The sequence below is a fragment of the Equus asinus genome, chromosome 17 (assembly GCF_041296235.1).
Source record: "Equus asinus isolate D_3611 breed Donkey chromosome 17, EquAss-T2T_v2, whole genome shotgun sequence".
Taxonomy (NCBI): domain Eukaryota; kingdom Metazoa; phylum Chordata; class Mammalia; order Perissodactyla; family Equidae; genus Equus; species Equus asinus.
The window spans coordinates 37,899,667-37,917,282 of NC_091806.1; the positions used below are offsets into that span (position 1 = coordinate 37,899,667).

The 17,616-nt window shown below is 36.7% G+C and overlaps 1 protein-coding gene across 3 annotated transcripts in view; it reads right to left on the bottom strand.

The window, feature by feature from the left end:
- The window catches only part of LOC106844393 (membrane-spanning 4-domains subfamily A member 4A), a 29,164-nt gene extending 13,178 nt beyond the window's left edge, over positions 1 to 15,986 (bottom strand). The window contains exons 1-3 of one of the 3 annotated variants that reach the window (XM_070487908.1): positions 15,785 to 15,986; positions 3,751 to 3,910; positions 2,533 to 2,670 (exon numbers count right to left, since the gene is read on the bottom strand). In XM_070487908.1, coding sequence (XP_070344009.1) covers positions 2,533 to 2,670; positions 3,751 to 3,876 — 264 coding nt within the window. In that variant the 5' untranslated portion in view covers positions 3,877 to 3,910; positions 15,785 to 15,986. The remainder of the gene's footprint in view (positions 1 to 2,532; positions 2,671 to 3,750; positions 3,911 to 15,784) is intronic. The other 2 variants (XM_014861801.3, XM_014861803.3) reach the window with 2 other exon arrangements.
- Between the last annotated feature and the right edge of the window lie 1,630 nt (positions 15,987 to 17,616).

Consider the following 17,616-nt stretch of genomic DNA (forward strand, 5'->3'; position numbering starts at 1 on the left):
CTTAATACCAAAAATCACTGATCTAAGGAACCACTTTGATAAATTTCCTCAACAAATATCTAATTATGAAGACATAGAGATGATTAACATAAACTAAGTCTCCTCTGGAAAAAAGTAGCAGAGAGTCTCATCTATCAAATTATATGAAATGAAACTTGAATATGTGGAGTATTTCTTCAAAAGTCTAAATTTTTTTAATATTGAAATATTCTTCTAACTTATGAGATTAATGGATTTAAGGAGAAAACATTAATTGCTATTCATGTTTACAATATTGATAAGACACTCTATAGTATTCAAAATTATTATTGACTTAAACATTATTTATAAATATGAAGTATTGCATTTTCCATAACATGATAGAACATCTGTCTCAGTCTTAAAGTCGTTATTATGTTTAATGGGAAACACTGGGGCCATCTCATACAGCCAAATCAAGAAGAAGATGGAGACTCTTATGTACTACTATTCTTAGTATATTAACCAAAATAATTATATGAGAAAAATATTTGAAGCAAATGGTTAACATTAGAGTAATTTAAATATGAATAATATTATACTGCAAACACCCAATATTATCAACTAAAAAGTACTATAAACTCCAAGAAAATTCAGTAAAGCACATGAGAACATCTTTATATACAGAAATTATATATACATGTTATAAATATGTGCATGTTTGTGTGTTTGATGATAGGATTTGGTAAAAGAACCTACATATTTACATAGCAAAAAATATATAAGATTTCTGAGAGAAACGAACTTTATATAGAATGTGAAAGACATATAGAAATGAAACTTTAAAATGTTCCAAAAGTACACAAAAGAAAACTGGAACAAATAGACTAATGTGGGGATAATTTTAAAGCATTGTGATAAAGGAAATATAGCTCTACTGGAGACTAAAGGGCCAAATAGAAGAGAAATTTGTGGCTGGTTCTTGGTGTTGGTTCTTGTACTGTATAAGGGAGAAAAAGAAGGCACTTCACAGGTGGACATAAAGTTGGAAGAATAACTGAAAATAGAAAAAAATGTTCCCACAATTAAGCAACGGCTCATCTAGTGGGACATCTACAAGAGTCTGAGTGATGCCTCAGTTGACAAACGCAGCTCGTGCAGCTCCTGGTAATCTACCGAACATGTGTAAAGGTATAAATTATGAAAACTGATTTCCAAAGTGGTGTTGAAAAGGAAATGAAAGGGGAAGCAGAAAACTAGAGTGGTTAGATGCATGGAATACTGGAATCGGACTGGCCTGATTTGAACCCTGATTCCCAGACCATATAATTGTGTGAGTTACTTAATCTCTCTAAGTCCCAATTTCTTCATCCATAGAATGGGGACAATGACAAATCCTTTCTCAGAAGTTTGGGATGATTGCTTGAAATGGAATTGCACATGTAAAGCACTTAGCAGAGTGCCTAGACCATAGGAAGAGTTTAATAAAAGCTACTACTGACATCAGTGTGATCAGATACATGAAGCATTGCACAACTGCCCAGAAGGAGAACAGCCTTTTCTGTTTTTCGAAGCTTGCATTTTTCTCTATAAACTGATGAAGGGGCACAAAAAGTTAGCTCCTTATAGACTTTAAATGATCTCATCCTGAACTTTGTAGATAAATGGAAACTGCAACACTTGAATAGGTTCCGTAATTCTAACACAAACCCAGTTTCTGAATGTATTTTCCTCTTGTCAGTAAGTAAAATGTGACACTGGATACTCTTTTTACACTCTCACATTGCAGAGAAACTCTTCCATTTTGTTCTGGGGGGAAATTTGTTAACTCAAATTTTAATTTAACTTAAATTATAACTATTGTTGTTATACTTATGAGACAAAATATATCTAATAGCAGTTGCATTTGCTAAGCTAACCATTTGCTACAATTTGATACTTGACTATAAATTGCCTGGATACCAGCCATGTCTCTTTTGGTGACTGCTAAAAAAATTCTCATTTTGTTGAGTCTCCCTTGAGTTTCAATAAACCCTTCCCAGCCATTGAGGCGACTCTTGAGTAGTCCAAGGCAATATTGGCAAATTGATGACCTTTGCCCATAGTTGGCTTGGGGATATAAAACATTTATGCACTACATAACATTTATGAACAATGACGTGTGCCAACAGGTATGATATGTTGTGCCAGCAGTCCTCAACGAGGTTACCTCAATGGGGTAACTCTGGAATTAATCACCTGCTGGACATGACTACCTACTGGGCTTCTTGTTGTGAAATAATCAATGCTTTCAATGTTTAATCCATTCTGGTTTGAATTTTTTGCTACATGGTGCTGTAATGCAGCCTAACTGATACACATTAAATATTTAACCTGCCTAGCTTTCTTTGAGTTTTATATTATTTTATATTATTATTCCCACTTTATATATGAGAAAATTGAATCAAAAAGAGGTTAGAGATTCTTCTCAAAGTTATAGAACTACAAGATAGGGTTGAGACATGACTCTAAAGCTCAGGAAATTAACAACCATGCTATGTTGTCTCCAACTAAACCAGAGGGTATTCTGCTTACCATCACTGACCCCCAAACTGTGTACCCCGAGTGCACTGATAAGGGGCATTCATAAGGAGCTGACTCAAATTCCAACGTGACAGTAATCATTACTATTCCCAAGCTTAAGTTCATCAGGGCAATCAGGATCTGCACAACCTAGAAATGATGAATAAAGTAAAAACACATTACCTACCACAAAAATGGTGCCCAAGCCACCCCCTTTCCAACCACTAAGTTACCCTCATTCTCTATCTTTTGAAATAGTCAGATGGTCTTCTTGATATTCTTCTGTCACTTTTCTTTCACATAAAGAACTGTGGATATGTTAACTTACTAAAATGACCTCTTAGGACATTTAGCCCAATTGCCTCAGTAATTTCAGGATAAAAAAGATTGTATCAGGACATACCCAAAGGTGCTTTACTGATCCCTACCTGTGATGCTACTCCTACCACAACTGTTGCTCTCCTTCACACATGTTCAAATAGAAGTGACCCAGAAATTATGAAGCAAATATTCTAGCAAGGAGAAGAAATCTAAGGCAAGAAAGAATGTACAGCGGAAGACAAAGAGAAGAGCAATATGCCATTCTCCAGGGGTCTGGGGCCTGAGGACATGAGTGAGTACAGGGGTATAAAATAGAGAAGTTGGGGTACATTACCCCATGCCACTCGAAAGGATCCAAAGTGTCACCGTGACTTTGTCCCATTGGTTTAAAGCTTGGGCTAAAGATAAACCTCTATGTTCACTGTCCTCCCACCTGCACTAGCCTGTCTTTCTTTAAACCTTCCATTTCTTTTAGGCACATCCACCTGTGACTCCAGACATAGATGCACTGAGGGTGGAAGAAGGCTAAGAAAATTTTGCAGAGGAGATAGTAACAATATGGGGCTGTCAGCTATCAGGAAGGTCTTTGGATGGGACACCACCTGGTGTACATGTGTCCTTTTCTTTCTCTAATCTTCCACGCTGAAGTTAAATATAGTTATCAGGGATGACCCACAACCCGAGAGTAGATCTGAAGTCACTATGTTTTAAATACAACTTAATCAGAAGCATGATGTAATAGAATACTGTATCATTTCACAAGTGATAGGGCTTGAAGACAAAATACTGATGTTCTTAGGGCTGGCTGATGTATTATGACACTAGTGGGGCAAAGTATTTGGTGTTAGATCTGATCCATTGTGATTCTACAACACGATTTGTCTTCTCCCAGATCTGCAACTGACTTACCCCAAGAACTTTGGGTTCCCCCTTCAAGAACTTCTCTGTCATCCCTTTCCACAGATATGAGTTTAGAGAAACATGATGTCCCGGCTGGTACATGCCAGGGCCAGCCCCTGGTGTGGTCTGTTCCATTCCTTGTATGGTTGCCGTAGCTGCAGAAAAGGTGCTACAATGAGAAATGTAATACAGGATGAGGCTGTGGAAACGTTACAACAACCTCTGGTCTACATGCCCTTCATCTATTATAATGGCTATTAGTCATCTTCGCAAAATGTCATCATTTCACAGTCCAGCCAGGAAAGTAGGACAAGGAGAGAGAGAGAGAGAGAGAGATTGGGAAACGCCATGTGGCATCAAGATGCTAGAAAGTATTGAAGAGATAGAAATATGAATAGAATTGATGTGAGTATTCTGGGCTCTGCAAATTAGGGAAATGTCTTCCAGGTCATATATCAAGACTGCACTCAGACTTTATCTCTATCCCTATTATGGGATATTCCCTTGATTACAAACATTTCCTATTTGAAAGATAACTTCTAAAATAGTAATAAACTGCACAGAATCATCTACATTTCAATTTACTGTATTTTGTAGTCTTCCTTTTCTAATCAGAGTACTGTGACTCAGAGCACTCTTAGAACCAGACGTCTTCCTCACGCTCATCTTTACTAAATACCATTTGCGTAACCTTGTATTTTACCCTATAAACTCTGGACTTTGGGGATTTAATTTATGATCCTGAGTCATATCCCTGGCACCAGGAACTTAAATCTCTTTTCCCATTAAAATGCTTTGAATCTCAACTTTGCAATGCATAGCAAGGACATATAAAATTATCTTTCCGAATCTCAAAACACCAACGTGATACTCTTTATGCCACTTTGTCTCCTCAATACAGTAACCCCAATCAAGTTATGTGGAGATAAGTTGAAGTCACATGAACATTTTTATCTACTCATTTGATTCCATATTTAGATGTTGCATGGCTCATTTCTATAAATTTTGAAGGAAGTAAAACTTGTTAAGACTCTGCAAAGCCACAATCAATTCTGATACCATTTATGCTTCATTGGTGCTCTGTGAAAGTCTCAAGATTGGACGTGTGTGCCCTTTTATTGGTGGCACAAAGTAAAAGAATGTTCTAGTAGCACAAATTTTCTATGTACTGGAGAAGAATTCAGATTTCTCTGGAAAGAATTATTAACTTATGTTTATACTCAGATGGCCCACAGAACTACATTATTAGTTATCTAGCAATAACACTGATGGAAATCAGCAAAAAAATGAGTGAACTTTAAAGACAGTGAAAAAAAGTCCTAATGAAAAGAAAAGATTAATCATTTAAGACATTAATTTAATTTGGTTAAATATACATTCGAAGTTATGTAAAGCAGTAAAATGAAAAGTACAAAATAAGAAATCATTAAATAAAAAGTTAAATTAAAAAATTAAAAAATAAGACAGAAAACTGTAATTAATAATTCATAAGCAATACATAATGTGAAACAGATTAAAATAGTTAAGATCAAGAAGTACATAAGAGGATGTAACCCAAAATTCAGCGTTTCTTCTTCTATTCTAGAAAATTTCCTAAATCAATATAGAGAAATAAATTTGGAACTCCATTTTGAAGCTGAGAAACAACTAAAATCCCCATAACTCAGATGAAAAGACTGTAAAAAGCAACCAAGATTGCATGAGGATGAAATTAGGGGAAATGTAGGGAGAGTGTCAAAGAAACAGGACCCTACGGCCACAGATTTTGAGAGTACACTTCTCAAAGATAAGAGGCTCACTGAACCTCTACATGTGTTTTCTACAAACATATATTCTTGTTTATAATCCTGAGAATGAAGGCACCATTTGATAGCTGTAACTCTCTGCACAAGTATAGTTCTGAGAAGTAAAAGGCAGAAATAAAAGAGAAATCACATGAAAAAGCCCCTTTTGTAGAAAGCCATCTGTCTCTAAATAAGTCTTACATTGGAGTCCACAAAGAAGGGAGCATGCGTTCCTAGTGTAAGTCCCCAAGAAATCACACAGATTAGGATCATTGTAATATATCATCACGATCACAGATCATCAAATGCACAAAAACCAAGATACCATAAGATTTATCAATGAGAAACACCAAATGCATCAGATATTAGCATAATCAAACACAGACTATGTAATAAATGTGGATAAAACATTCAAAAGAAAATGGAATCACAAAAGCTAAAATCTACAAAGTGCAAAAAAGTGATATGACAAATTTAAAATGTGAACAAAGATAATGTTGACATTTAAAATAAATTAGTCAATGTGTTAAATAGCAAGGAACAACTGAAAAGAGAATTAGTGAACTGGAAGGTAAAGCTGAAGAAATCGACCAGAAGCCATGTAGAGAGACAAGGAAATATTCATGATAGAATACAGGTTAAAAGATAAGAAGTGAAGAATGAAAAGCTCTAGAATATGTATAAGTAGAGTACTATAAAGAGAAAAAAAATGTAGGATAGGCCAAATTGGCAACATTTGGAATGATAACTGTATATTTTCTTTAACTGGTGCAATACTTAAACCCACAGACACAGGTCATGTAACATACACCAAGCAGTATCTTTAACAGATCTATACTGAAACACAATATAAAGAATTTAAAGATAGCAAAGAACAAAGATGATCTTCAAAGTAGTAGAAAAGTCAGATCACACGCAAAGTAAGGGCAATTAGATTGATAACAATGCAAGCCAGAAAACCACAGAAAAATATGTTTGAAACAACTATAGACCTAGAGTTCGTTATGCACCAAAGCTGTACTTTAAGAACAAGGGTAAGGGGCCCATCCAGTGGGGCAGTTGTTAAGTTCAGACTTTCCGCTTCTTGGCAGCCCAGGGTTCCCTGGTTCGGATCCCAGGTGTGGACATGGCACAACTTGGCAAAAAGCCATGCTGTTGTAGGCGTCCCACATATAAAGTCGAGGAAGAGGGGCACAGATGTTAGCTCAGGGCCAGTCTTCCTCAGTGAAAAGAGGAGGATTGGCAGTAGTTAGCTCAGGGATAATCTTCCTCAAAAAAAGAAAAAAAAGATCAAGGGTAAAATAAAGACATCTTCAGATAAGTAAACACCTGACAGAGTTTGCCAGCACATTTACTAAACAGAACTTCTACATGATGTGCTTCGAAAGTAAGGCATATGAAACCCAGAAGGATGTTCCACGATACAAGAAGGAACGGTGAGCAAAGAAACTGGTGAACTTGCGTGTACACAAATTGTTTGTACAAAATAAGAACAACAATATCTAATGTATTAGGTTAAAAATTAAGACAAAACATAAAATACTAGATCTTCCTTTCCATTTGGATATCTTTTATTCCTGTTTCTTGCCTAATTGCTCTGGCCAAAGACTCCAGTACTATAATTTTTAAAGAAATCACCATACTGGTTTCCGCAGCGGTGGCACTATGTTACATTCCCACCAACACCACACAAGGCTCCAATTTCTCCACCTCCTTGCCAAACTTCGTAGTGTCTGTTTTTTTGAAAATAGACTTCTAAGTGGGTATGAAGTGGTATCTCATTGTGGTTTTGATTTTCATTTTCCTAATGACTAGTGATGCTGAGCCTCTTTTCACCTGATTATTGCCGATTTGTATATCTTATCGGAGAAATGTCTATTCAAGTATTTTGCCCATTGTTGAAAGAAGTTTTTTGTTTCTTTGTTGTGGAGTTCTTTATATATTCTGGATATCAATCCCTTATCAGATAACTGATTTGCAAATATTTTCTCCATTCCATGGATTGCCTTTTCACTCTGTTGATAGTCTCCTTTTATGAACAAAAGTTTTTAATTTTGATAAAGTCCAACTTATCTATTTTTTGTTGTTGTTGCCCATGCTTTGCTTTTTGTGTCATATCCAAGAAATCATTGCCAAATTTAATGTCATGAAAATTTCAATCTATGTTTTTTCTATGACTTTTATAATTTATCTCTTAAATTTGGGTCTTTGATCTATTTTGAACTAACTTTTGTACATATATGGTGTAAAGTAAGGGTCAACTTCAATTTTTTGTTCTTGATGTTGAGGCAGATTCGCCCTGAGCTAACATGTCTGCCAATCCTCCTCTATTTTGTATGTGGGTCACCAGGACAGCATGGCTGACAAGTGGTATAGGTCCATGTCCAGGATCCAAACACATGAAACTGGCCCACTGAATTGGAGCGTGCTGGACTTAAGTAGTACGCCACAGGGCCAGACCATCAACTTCATTCATTTGCATATGGATATCTAGTTTTCCCAAGACTATTTTTTGAAAAGCGTGTCCTTTCCCCATTTAAAGGTCTTGGCACCCTTGTTAAATATCACTTGACCATATATGTGAGGATTTATATCTGGGCTATTTTATTCCATTGATCTATATGTCTATTTTTATACTAGTACCACACTGTTTTGATTACCATGGATTTGTAGTTAGTTTTTAAATCAAGAAGTGTGAGACCTCCAAAATTGTTCTTAGTTTTCAAAATTGTTTTGGCTATTCAGATTCCCTTGAGATTCCATATGAATTTTAGGATGGAATTTTCTATTTCTTTGAGAAAATGTGTCATTGGGATTTTGATAGGTACTGCATTGAATCTTTTCAATACTTCAATCTTAACAGTATTAAGTTTTCCAGGCCATGAACACGGGGTGTCTCTCCATTTATTTGTGTCATCTTCAATTTCTTTCAACAATGTTTTTGTAGTCTTTGCTGTGAAGGTCTCCCCTCCATTAGTTAAGTTTATGCCTAAATATTTTTTGATGCTATTGTAAATGGAATCATTTTCTTAATTTCCTTTTCAGATGGTTCCTTGTTATTGTATAGAAAAGCAACTAATTTTTGTGTGCTGATTCTGTATCCTGAAACTTGGTTGAATTCATTTCTTACTTCTACGACTGTTTTGTGTATGGAATCTTTAGAGTTTTCTACATATAAGAGCATGTCATGCCTTTTATTTCTTTTTGTTGTCTAATTGATCTGACCAGGATTTCTATTTTTATCTTGAATAAATTGGCAAAAGCAGGCATCCTTGTCTTATTCCTGATCTTAGAGGAAAGCTTTCATTCTTTTACCATTGGGTATGATGTTGACTGTGTGTTTTTCATATATGGTCTCTACTATGTTGAGGTAGTGTCCTTCCATTGCTAGTTTTCTGGATGTTTTATTCACGAGAGGATGTTGAATTTTTCCAATGCTTTTTCTACATTAATTCAGATCATGTATTGTGTCATTCTGTTAATATGATATATTACATTGATCCATTTGCATATGTTGAACTATCCTTCCATTCTAGGTATAAGTCCCACTTGATCATAGAATGTAATCTTTTTAGTATGCTGTTGAATTTGATTTGCTAGTACTTTGTTGAGGATATTTGTATCAATAATCAAAAGGGATAGTGGTCTGTAGTTTTCTTTTCTTGTAATGTCTTTATTTGGCTTTGGTATTAGGGTAATACCAGCCTCAGAGAATGACTTAGGAGTTGCTCCTTCCTCTTGAATTTTTTGTAAGAGTTTGATAAAGATTGATGTTAATTCTTCTTTAAATGTTTAGTAGATTTCACCAGTGAAGGTTTCTTGTCCTTGACTTTTCTCTTTTGGAGAAGTTTTTAACTATTCATTCAATCTCCTTACTAGCTATAGTGCTCTCCCCATTTTCTATTTCTTTATGATTCAGTCTAGGTAGGTTGTATGTTTCTAGAAGTTTGTCCATTTCATTTAGGTTAACCCATTTTCTTGAGTACAATTTTTCATGGTACTCTCTTATAATCATTTTATTATTTCTGTAAAATTGGTAAAAATGTCTTCTCTTTTATTTCTAATTTTTCTTATTCGAGTCTTCTATCTTTTTGTCTTAGTTAATCTAGCTAAGTTTTTGTCAATTGTGTTGATCTTTTGAAGAACCGACTCTTGGTTTCATTGATTCTCTCTACTAGCTTTTGTTTTTTTTTTGAGCTGTTTCATGTTTTAACTTATCCAAGTCTCATTCCTCTCTGCCAACTCTGTGCTCTGTGTTATCCCTGAAAAGCAGAAGCCTTAGAACCAAGGCAGCTGTAAAAACCAGTAGCCTAACAGCCTATGAGAGAGTTAGAACAGGATTGGAAACCCCTAAAATGCCCCATCCCCAGAGAATTGCCACTATTTGATCTGTTTGACAACTATCTGTAAAAGCTCCATTCATGCATCTTGGCTTTATTTGAGCTTACTTAGGGTTCCTTCGGTGAGTGAAGCCCTCACCTCAAGGTGTTTGTCAAAAACAATCACCAGAAATTGTTTAATTCACAGTTTCCTGAGGCAGTGATAGGTCTTGGGGCAAAGAAAAAGCTGGATAAAAATTAAAAACTTAGGGGCTGGCCTGGTGGCACAACAGTTAAGTTGGCATGTTCCATTTTGGTGGCCTGGGGTTCACCGGTTTGGAGCCCGGGTGTGGACCTACACACCACTTGTCAAGTCATGTTATGGCATGCGTCCCACATATAAAGTAGAGGAAGATGGGTACGGATGTTAGCTCAGGGCCAGTCTTCCTCATCAAAAAGAGGAAGATTGGCAGAAGATATTAGCTCAGGGCTAATTCCCCCCCAAAACAATTAAAAACTTAAAATAATAAATAACAGGAATGAGATACATGCAGGGAGCTTTGAAAAAATCATGATATATCCCTTGGAATCTAGAAAGCCATGTACATGTGAAGGGTTGTGTGCAAGGCCAGGAAAGACTTGAGAATTCTCTAATTCTTCAACTATGACTGATCTTTAAGTTCTGTGCAAATAAGAAGGAAAGGCAAAGACAGAGTTGTAAACTACTGGAGCATTGAAGTTGTCCCAATACATAAACACTCACAGCCTAACAGAAAAGAATGGGAGGCAAACTATTTTAAGGCTCCTAAGGATATCTGTTAAGTCATTACCTGACCGTTAAGCCAATCAAGCAGAAACTTCAATGTCAACAGATTGCAAAAAATACAGACTTCACAAGAGAGATCAAGGAGTCATTAAACAAACAAACAAAAAATAGCAACAGACAAGCAAAAAAAAAAAAAACAGTAGCCACAACAAAAATGAATTCTTGGGATGGGATAGTCTTTGAAAGGATCAACAAAGTTGGAAAACCTGTAACTAGATTGAACAAGAAAAAGTATGAGAAGAAATTTCTAAAATCAGGAATGAAAAAGGGAGCATGATTACCATCCTAACGGAAATAAAAAAATATAAGGAAATATTAGGAACAATTGTATACCAATAAATTAGATAACTTTGATGAAATGGTCAAATTCCTATAGAGAGACTAACTAGCAAAACTGACTTATGGTGAAATACAAAGGCTATGTAGGTCTATAACAGGAAATTACATTAGTAATTAAAAAATTCCCACAAAGAAAAGCCCAGGCTCATATGATTTCAATGGTGAATTCAGTTAAGCATTTTAAAAAGAATTAATAACCTTTCTTCAAAAGCTCTTTAAAAAATGAGAAAGACACAACCCAATTCATTGTAAAAGAATGTTAAAGAACAAAGTCAGACCATTCCTCACACAAAATAAAAAAATTAACTCTAAATGTATTAAAAACCTAAATATAAGAGCTAAAAATATAAAACTATTAGAAGAAAACATAAGAGTTAGTCTTTGTGAAGTTGGGTTAGACAATGGTTTCTTAGCTGTAAAAATAAAAGCTCAATCAACCAAAAAGAAAAAAAAACAGATACATTAGACATCTTCAAAATTAGAAATTTTCCTACTTCCAAGGGCACCATGAAAACAGTGCAAAAACAACTCACAGAATGAGAGAAGATATTTTCAAATCCTTTATCTGATGAAGGACTTGGATCCAGACTATATAAAGAATTCTTACAATTCAATGATAACAAAAGCAGAAAAAAACCCAACTTAAAAATGGGCAAAGAATTTGAATAGGTATTTCTCCAAAGAAAATATGCAAATGGCTGACAAGCACAGGAAAAAAAATGCTCAACATCATTTGTCATTTAGGAAATGTAAATCAAGGGCCCAGCCCCCGTGGCCGAGTTGTTGAATTTCTGTGAGCTCTGCTTTGGCGGGGGTTCAGATCCTGGGTGCGGACCTACTCCATTCACCAGCCATGCTGTGGAAGTATCCCACATACAAAAAATAGAGGAAGATCGGCACAGATGTTAGCTCAGGGCAAATATTCCTTATCAAAAAAAATGTAAATCAAAACCGCAGTAAGATAGCACTTCACACCTACTAGGATGGAAAAAATAGAGACACAGTAATAAGTGATATTGAGAATGTGGAGAAATTGGAGCCATCAAACATTGATGTTGAGATTGAAAATCAGTGCATCCACTTGGGAAAAGAGTTTGGAAGTAAGTACCTCAAAACGTTAAGAGCAGACTTAGCATATGACCCACAATTCCACTCCCAGGCATATACGAGAGAGAAACGAAAACGTATCAAGTCCACATAAAAACTTGTATATGCATTTTTTTAGTGGTGTTATCCAGGATGGCCAAAAGAAGGAAACACACCAAATGTCCATGAACTGATGCGTGGACAAATGTGCAAACAAAATAGTTCTCGCATTCACCAGACTAGTAGAGTGGATCTTCTTAAGTGAAGATGTTCTGGAATTATACCACCTAGATTTAAATTCCAGCTCTGTCACTCTTTAATCAAGTTGCTTAATCTTGTGTTTCTATAACTCTGTACTGTAAATAATAGTGCCTACCTCTTGTGGGAATTTAGTAATGAGATCATGCATTTAAACCAGTGCACGTCATGTAACGAATACTAAATACATGCTATTATTATTCCTGTTACTACTGTTATTTACCCATTTTTTGGCTATCCATATAAAACAAACTTCTTCTCACACTTCCTGCCATTCAAGGACATGCTAGAGAGGGATTTTAGTTCCTGACATCCTCCTGCTCCCACTTGCTCCTGTCATAGAGGATGTGGAGAGGCAGAGGAGAGGGGCTTATATGATTTGTTAGAGTATGTTATCCAGTGTGCCACGTGGTCAGTGGTTGAGGCTTCCTCTCTTTTGCAGTTTGTCTCAAAGATTGTTCAAAAAGGTCAGGATTGTCCTCTGTGTTCTGCTCTCATGGAATAAGCTACATACAAGACTACGTAGAGGCAGGCCATTAAACTCTCCTCTTTATCTTGCAGTCTGTCCCAATGATAACTGAGTTTGTGAGATGGGTTACATATTACATGTTATTGAGTGGGTATGTTCAGACTTTTCTGTATACATGAGCATCCCCTGAGCAGAACCCAAGATCTCAATTTAGAGCTAAGAGCATAAAATAGGTAGCTTTCTTCTTGGCCTTCAATCGAATCCACATCCTCTAATCCAGTTTTTCTTGGCAGATATACCCCTCTGAACTTAATTTAAAGTCATTATAATAAAACCCATAATTTGATCTTCATTTAACAACTTGTTCCAGAGGGGAATAGGGAGAATTTTAACTTTGAACCTTAGAAGACCTAAACAGAAGATATCCAGTCTTCCTCGACATTTTTCTTTCAAAAAATTAATGGTGCAATGAAAAGTATGTAGAGGAGATTATTTTGAAGTTCCTAACATCAAACAGCAAAAGCTACAGGTAACAAGAACTATAAGAGGATTGTGGGATTCCAAGTGTTTTCCTTAATGGAAGATCCAACAATTCACTCAGGTTTTCATGTTAAACAACATGGTAGTTTTCCACTGATGCCTTCTTTTATCCACCCTCCATGTCCAAATGAGTCATGTTCTTCTCACCCTACACAACCTTTTCTCCCACATCCTCAGGCTTAGCTATCTTCCGATTTTCATGAGGAACGTTGTCAAAGCCACTTAATGTTCTCCCGTGTCCTCTTGTGACCCCATATGTCCAGTTCATTCTCCACTTTGTAGCCAGAATGATCATGTTAAAGTACAAAAACAATTTTGTCAGTCTCCTCCCTAAAATCCTTCCTTGGCATCCCAGTACCCTTACTCTAAAGCTTAAATGGGTAATGTTGTTGATAGGAGCAGCTCTGCTGCTTCAGCTCCTATCTATTATCCTAACCTTACCTTGGATCGCTCTCTTTCTATTTTTGGACTATATTTTGGACAAAAATATATTGGACTTATTTTAATACTTCCAGAGAAACATTTTCATTCTTATAAGGGGGTATTTGCACAAGTTGAACCGATTTCAAGAATGTTCCGCCCCTCCAACAGACACCCCACAACAACAATCCCCAAGGATTTGATCTCGTCACACACTGACAGTACTTTACAATCTCTGCCTTCTCTCAGGTACAGCTCCCCAGCTCCTCCATTCCCCAAACAGGGCTTACTCAACCTACTATGGCAACGAGGGGTTTAAGAAATCTTAGTCATTTCTTTCATACATTATAGAGACCAAAAGTGTTGTAAAGGTCAGTACCAATGATTCTTCTTCATCCAACTGAATGTGTACCTGAGCTTACCTCTCTGTAATGCAAAGGAACCTCTGCATTGATCTCTCAGACATACATTCAGACTCAGTATTTAGGAAACTTAGGTTCAGTCTTAGCAAACATTGTTTCTCCCTCTCTATATAATAAGACTGTGAGTATACCCAGAGCAGACATTATGTTAAAATAAGGCTTTCAAATGACATTTGTGTTCTTTCCATAGTTCTGTGGCAACACAAGTCAGGTCTTGGTCACCAGGCCCAGTGCTCTGTCTTTCCAAATACTCTGGCTATAAGTTCATATAACCACTCCTACCTTCATCCCATAGAAATCCATGTTTTAATTATCTAGGAAGGTGAATTCCTCAAGGGCAAAAATTTGTGGATATCCTCCAGGGCTCAAGTTTCCTGTATACATATAGCTAGGAAGCTAAAACAGCAGAGAATATTGGATAGAGATGAGAGACAATTCTTCCAGATTGGGGAAGATGCTGAATCCTGGTCTTGCCACATCACCTGTGACATATATTGGGCCATTGACAACTACAGCGTCTTTTTTTTATTGTTGTCCCTGTTACAGATGTGGAGAAACTAGAAAACACCTCTCTTCTTCTACTGGCTCCAATCTCCTTATGGATCAGCAGCAACATCAATCTTTGGTTTCCTTATTTTTATGTCACCATCCCCCACATGGGTCACCATTGCCAAGGAGGGAGCATGAGGAGGACCTGCCTTTTCTTCCTTCTCAAATTTATGAAATAGAAGACAGGCCCAAAGGAAGACCTGAACTTGGATGGTTTGATGGAAGATGATGACGGTAATGTAGAAATTGTTACCTGAGCAGAGAAAAGGCCTGTACTAGTAATTGAGAAGTCTGGGTTCTACTCCTCGCTCTTTTACTAACTCGTGTGACTCTAGGCAAGTTACATCCTTTCTCCAGCTTTCATTTACTTCATCCAAGGAAAGAATGCATTGTGCACAACTGCCTTCAAGCCTTTCTGATCCCCAGAATGCTAAGAATCTACAAATCCTCTTTCATTAGAAAACTTCCTCATGAGCAGCCTCAGTTTATGGCTTGGGTGTCTCATGAATGGTGTCAAAGATAGTTGGAGAACTAAAGCAGGGCACCGTTTATCTCAGGGCCTGCATAAGACTGGGGAATCTACCTTTGCCTTACAACATCTCCACCAAATTCTGCAGGTGGCAGATCATTTCTTAAATGTCAAATATAAAAAAAAAAAGTCAAGAAAGAGAAGAAAGACCATGGAAGAAGGGACATCAAGAGTACATGAAATAATTAGTTAAAAGTGTAAAATGTTGATTTCAAGTTTCCTGAGAGCCTGGGGGTTTATAGAACAAAAGTAACTAAAACCAGTTCATCCAGCATCATCCATTAGGAGGCTGTCCTTATCCCCATCTTCTGCAGCAAATATCATTCCCCAAACCCCCAAAATGTACATTTAAAGTTGCACTCAACCCTCCCCAACTTGGAATACCACCTTGTACCATGGGAGGTAACCTTATCTTCTCTCATTCCTCTCCCAGGAGTCTTAGAACCAGTGGATGAGGAAACCATCAGTCCCAAAGCCTAGGAATGCTTGTCCCTGGACCTACCTTTCTTCAATCCAGTAACATATGCGTGTGTCTTAAGAGTGCTGGAGACTCTGGTAACGTGTCTTCAGTTCAGATTACAATCACTCGCCCCAACTTCACATCTCAGTTTAGATCTGAATTCCTCTCCTAGCAATTTTTCTAAATCCCAAAGGCGGTGTAAAGTATTTCTGACAATCAGAGCTAGTTCCTTTTTTACATCGGAAGTGATAAATGAGCCTGTGTTCCTAATATGGATGTGGAAGTCTATTGTGAAATTTGCTAAACAAGCAGTGACTGCCTCATAGAGTCTTTTACAGGAAAATAATAGTGGTTATTACCACTATTAGTGGTATATCCGTGTATATAGTGTTTATCAGTGGAGATCAGTGGTTGAGGATTTACTGTATGTCAGACTCTGCTCAAGGCCTTTATATCCATATACTAATTTAATGGCATTTGAAAATCATTTGGAAAGCCCCTTTTCACAATTTCACACATTTGCCCTGTCTCCTAGAGAACTGTGTGTTGCCATTCTAGACACAACTTAAAAGTATTGTTTATGTGAAATTCCACCATTAGAGATGAATGTCTATAAAGTGTCGACAAATTGTTTGCATAGCAATAATTAATGTGGCACTTTCCTATATCAAAGAGGAAGTTGGTATCATAGAAAGAGCCTGCCCTTTGACAAAGACAAACTCAATACCAATCATTTATTGCATGACTTTGTTATTTCTCTAAACCTAAGATTCCCCATTTGTAATATAAAATCAATAGTTAGTTTACATGGAGGAGGAATGCAGAGTGGTGTTCAGTTCTCATTCATTCAACATTTTCTTAGAGAAGATTACTATGAGCCTAACAGTACATAATATGCTGCAGATAAAATGGTGGAAAATGATAGAGATCCTGACCTCAATGAGCTAATAGATTATGGGGCATCCGGAGAAGTAAACATACCATCGAAATCCAGGATAATCAGTTCTCTGCAACTTAAAGAAGAGAATTCTAAGAGACCTCATAGGAGGATCATTTAATCCAATCTTGGTGAAGCAGAGGAGAATTCCTGGAGGAGGGGCCATCTAACCGGAGACTTGTTGAACGAGGAGAAGACAGACAAATGAAAGGAGAGCTGCGTCAAGGAGAGTAAGGGGTTGCCAGACAGAGTCAACAGAATGAAGAAAAGTCATCTCTGTTTATAGATATCACTTTAAAATTAAAGCACAATTCTTCCAGTCATAAAGGAACCAGACTTACTTTCGCACTCCTCTGTACAATTATAAAATCGGAAAATATTTTAAACAATGCTTGCGGACATTGGACAGTAGTCAACACAGGGCTTTCTACATTGAGAAAATGGAAACAAATGTGAATATAACAATTGCTCTGATTTTCTGCATAAAGAAACTTTCCAGACCATAGTCAAGGAGATGGATTCCAATGGATCTTTCAGTACTGAGAAGATAGAAATCAGAGGTTGAGGGAGCTGAGACAGCTAGAATTAGTGAGTAGAGAACCACAAAGGAGGTAACTATGCAGAGACAGAGTTCCTGAAACCTTCAAGAGAATCCTTTTAAATTTATTGTTAGATAATAAAAATTTACAGGCTGAAATTCCAAAAGTCCAATCAAAGAATAACCATATAGTTTGGTAGTTCTAAGCTGAATGATTACCAGAACTCATGCAGAGCTGGGAGACTTTCAAGTCCCAATCGGTTGGAATGCAGAATCTTCCATGAACACTCTGTGTGTTGGATAAAGGCCTCCAGGAAAGTTGGACTTGAAGTTTAACTTCCCGCCAGAAATAAAGTGCAATATTCTTTTTAAAAAGGCAATTTGAGTGCCTAATGACAT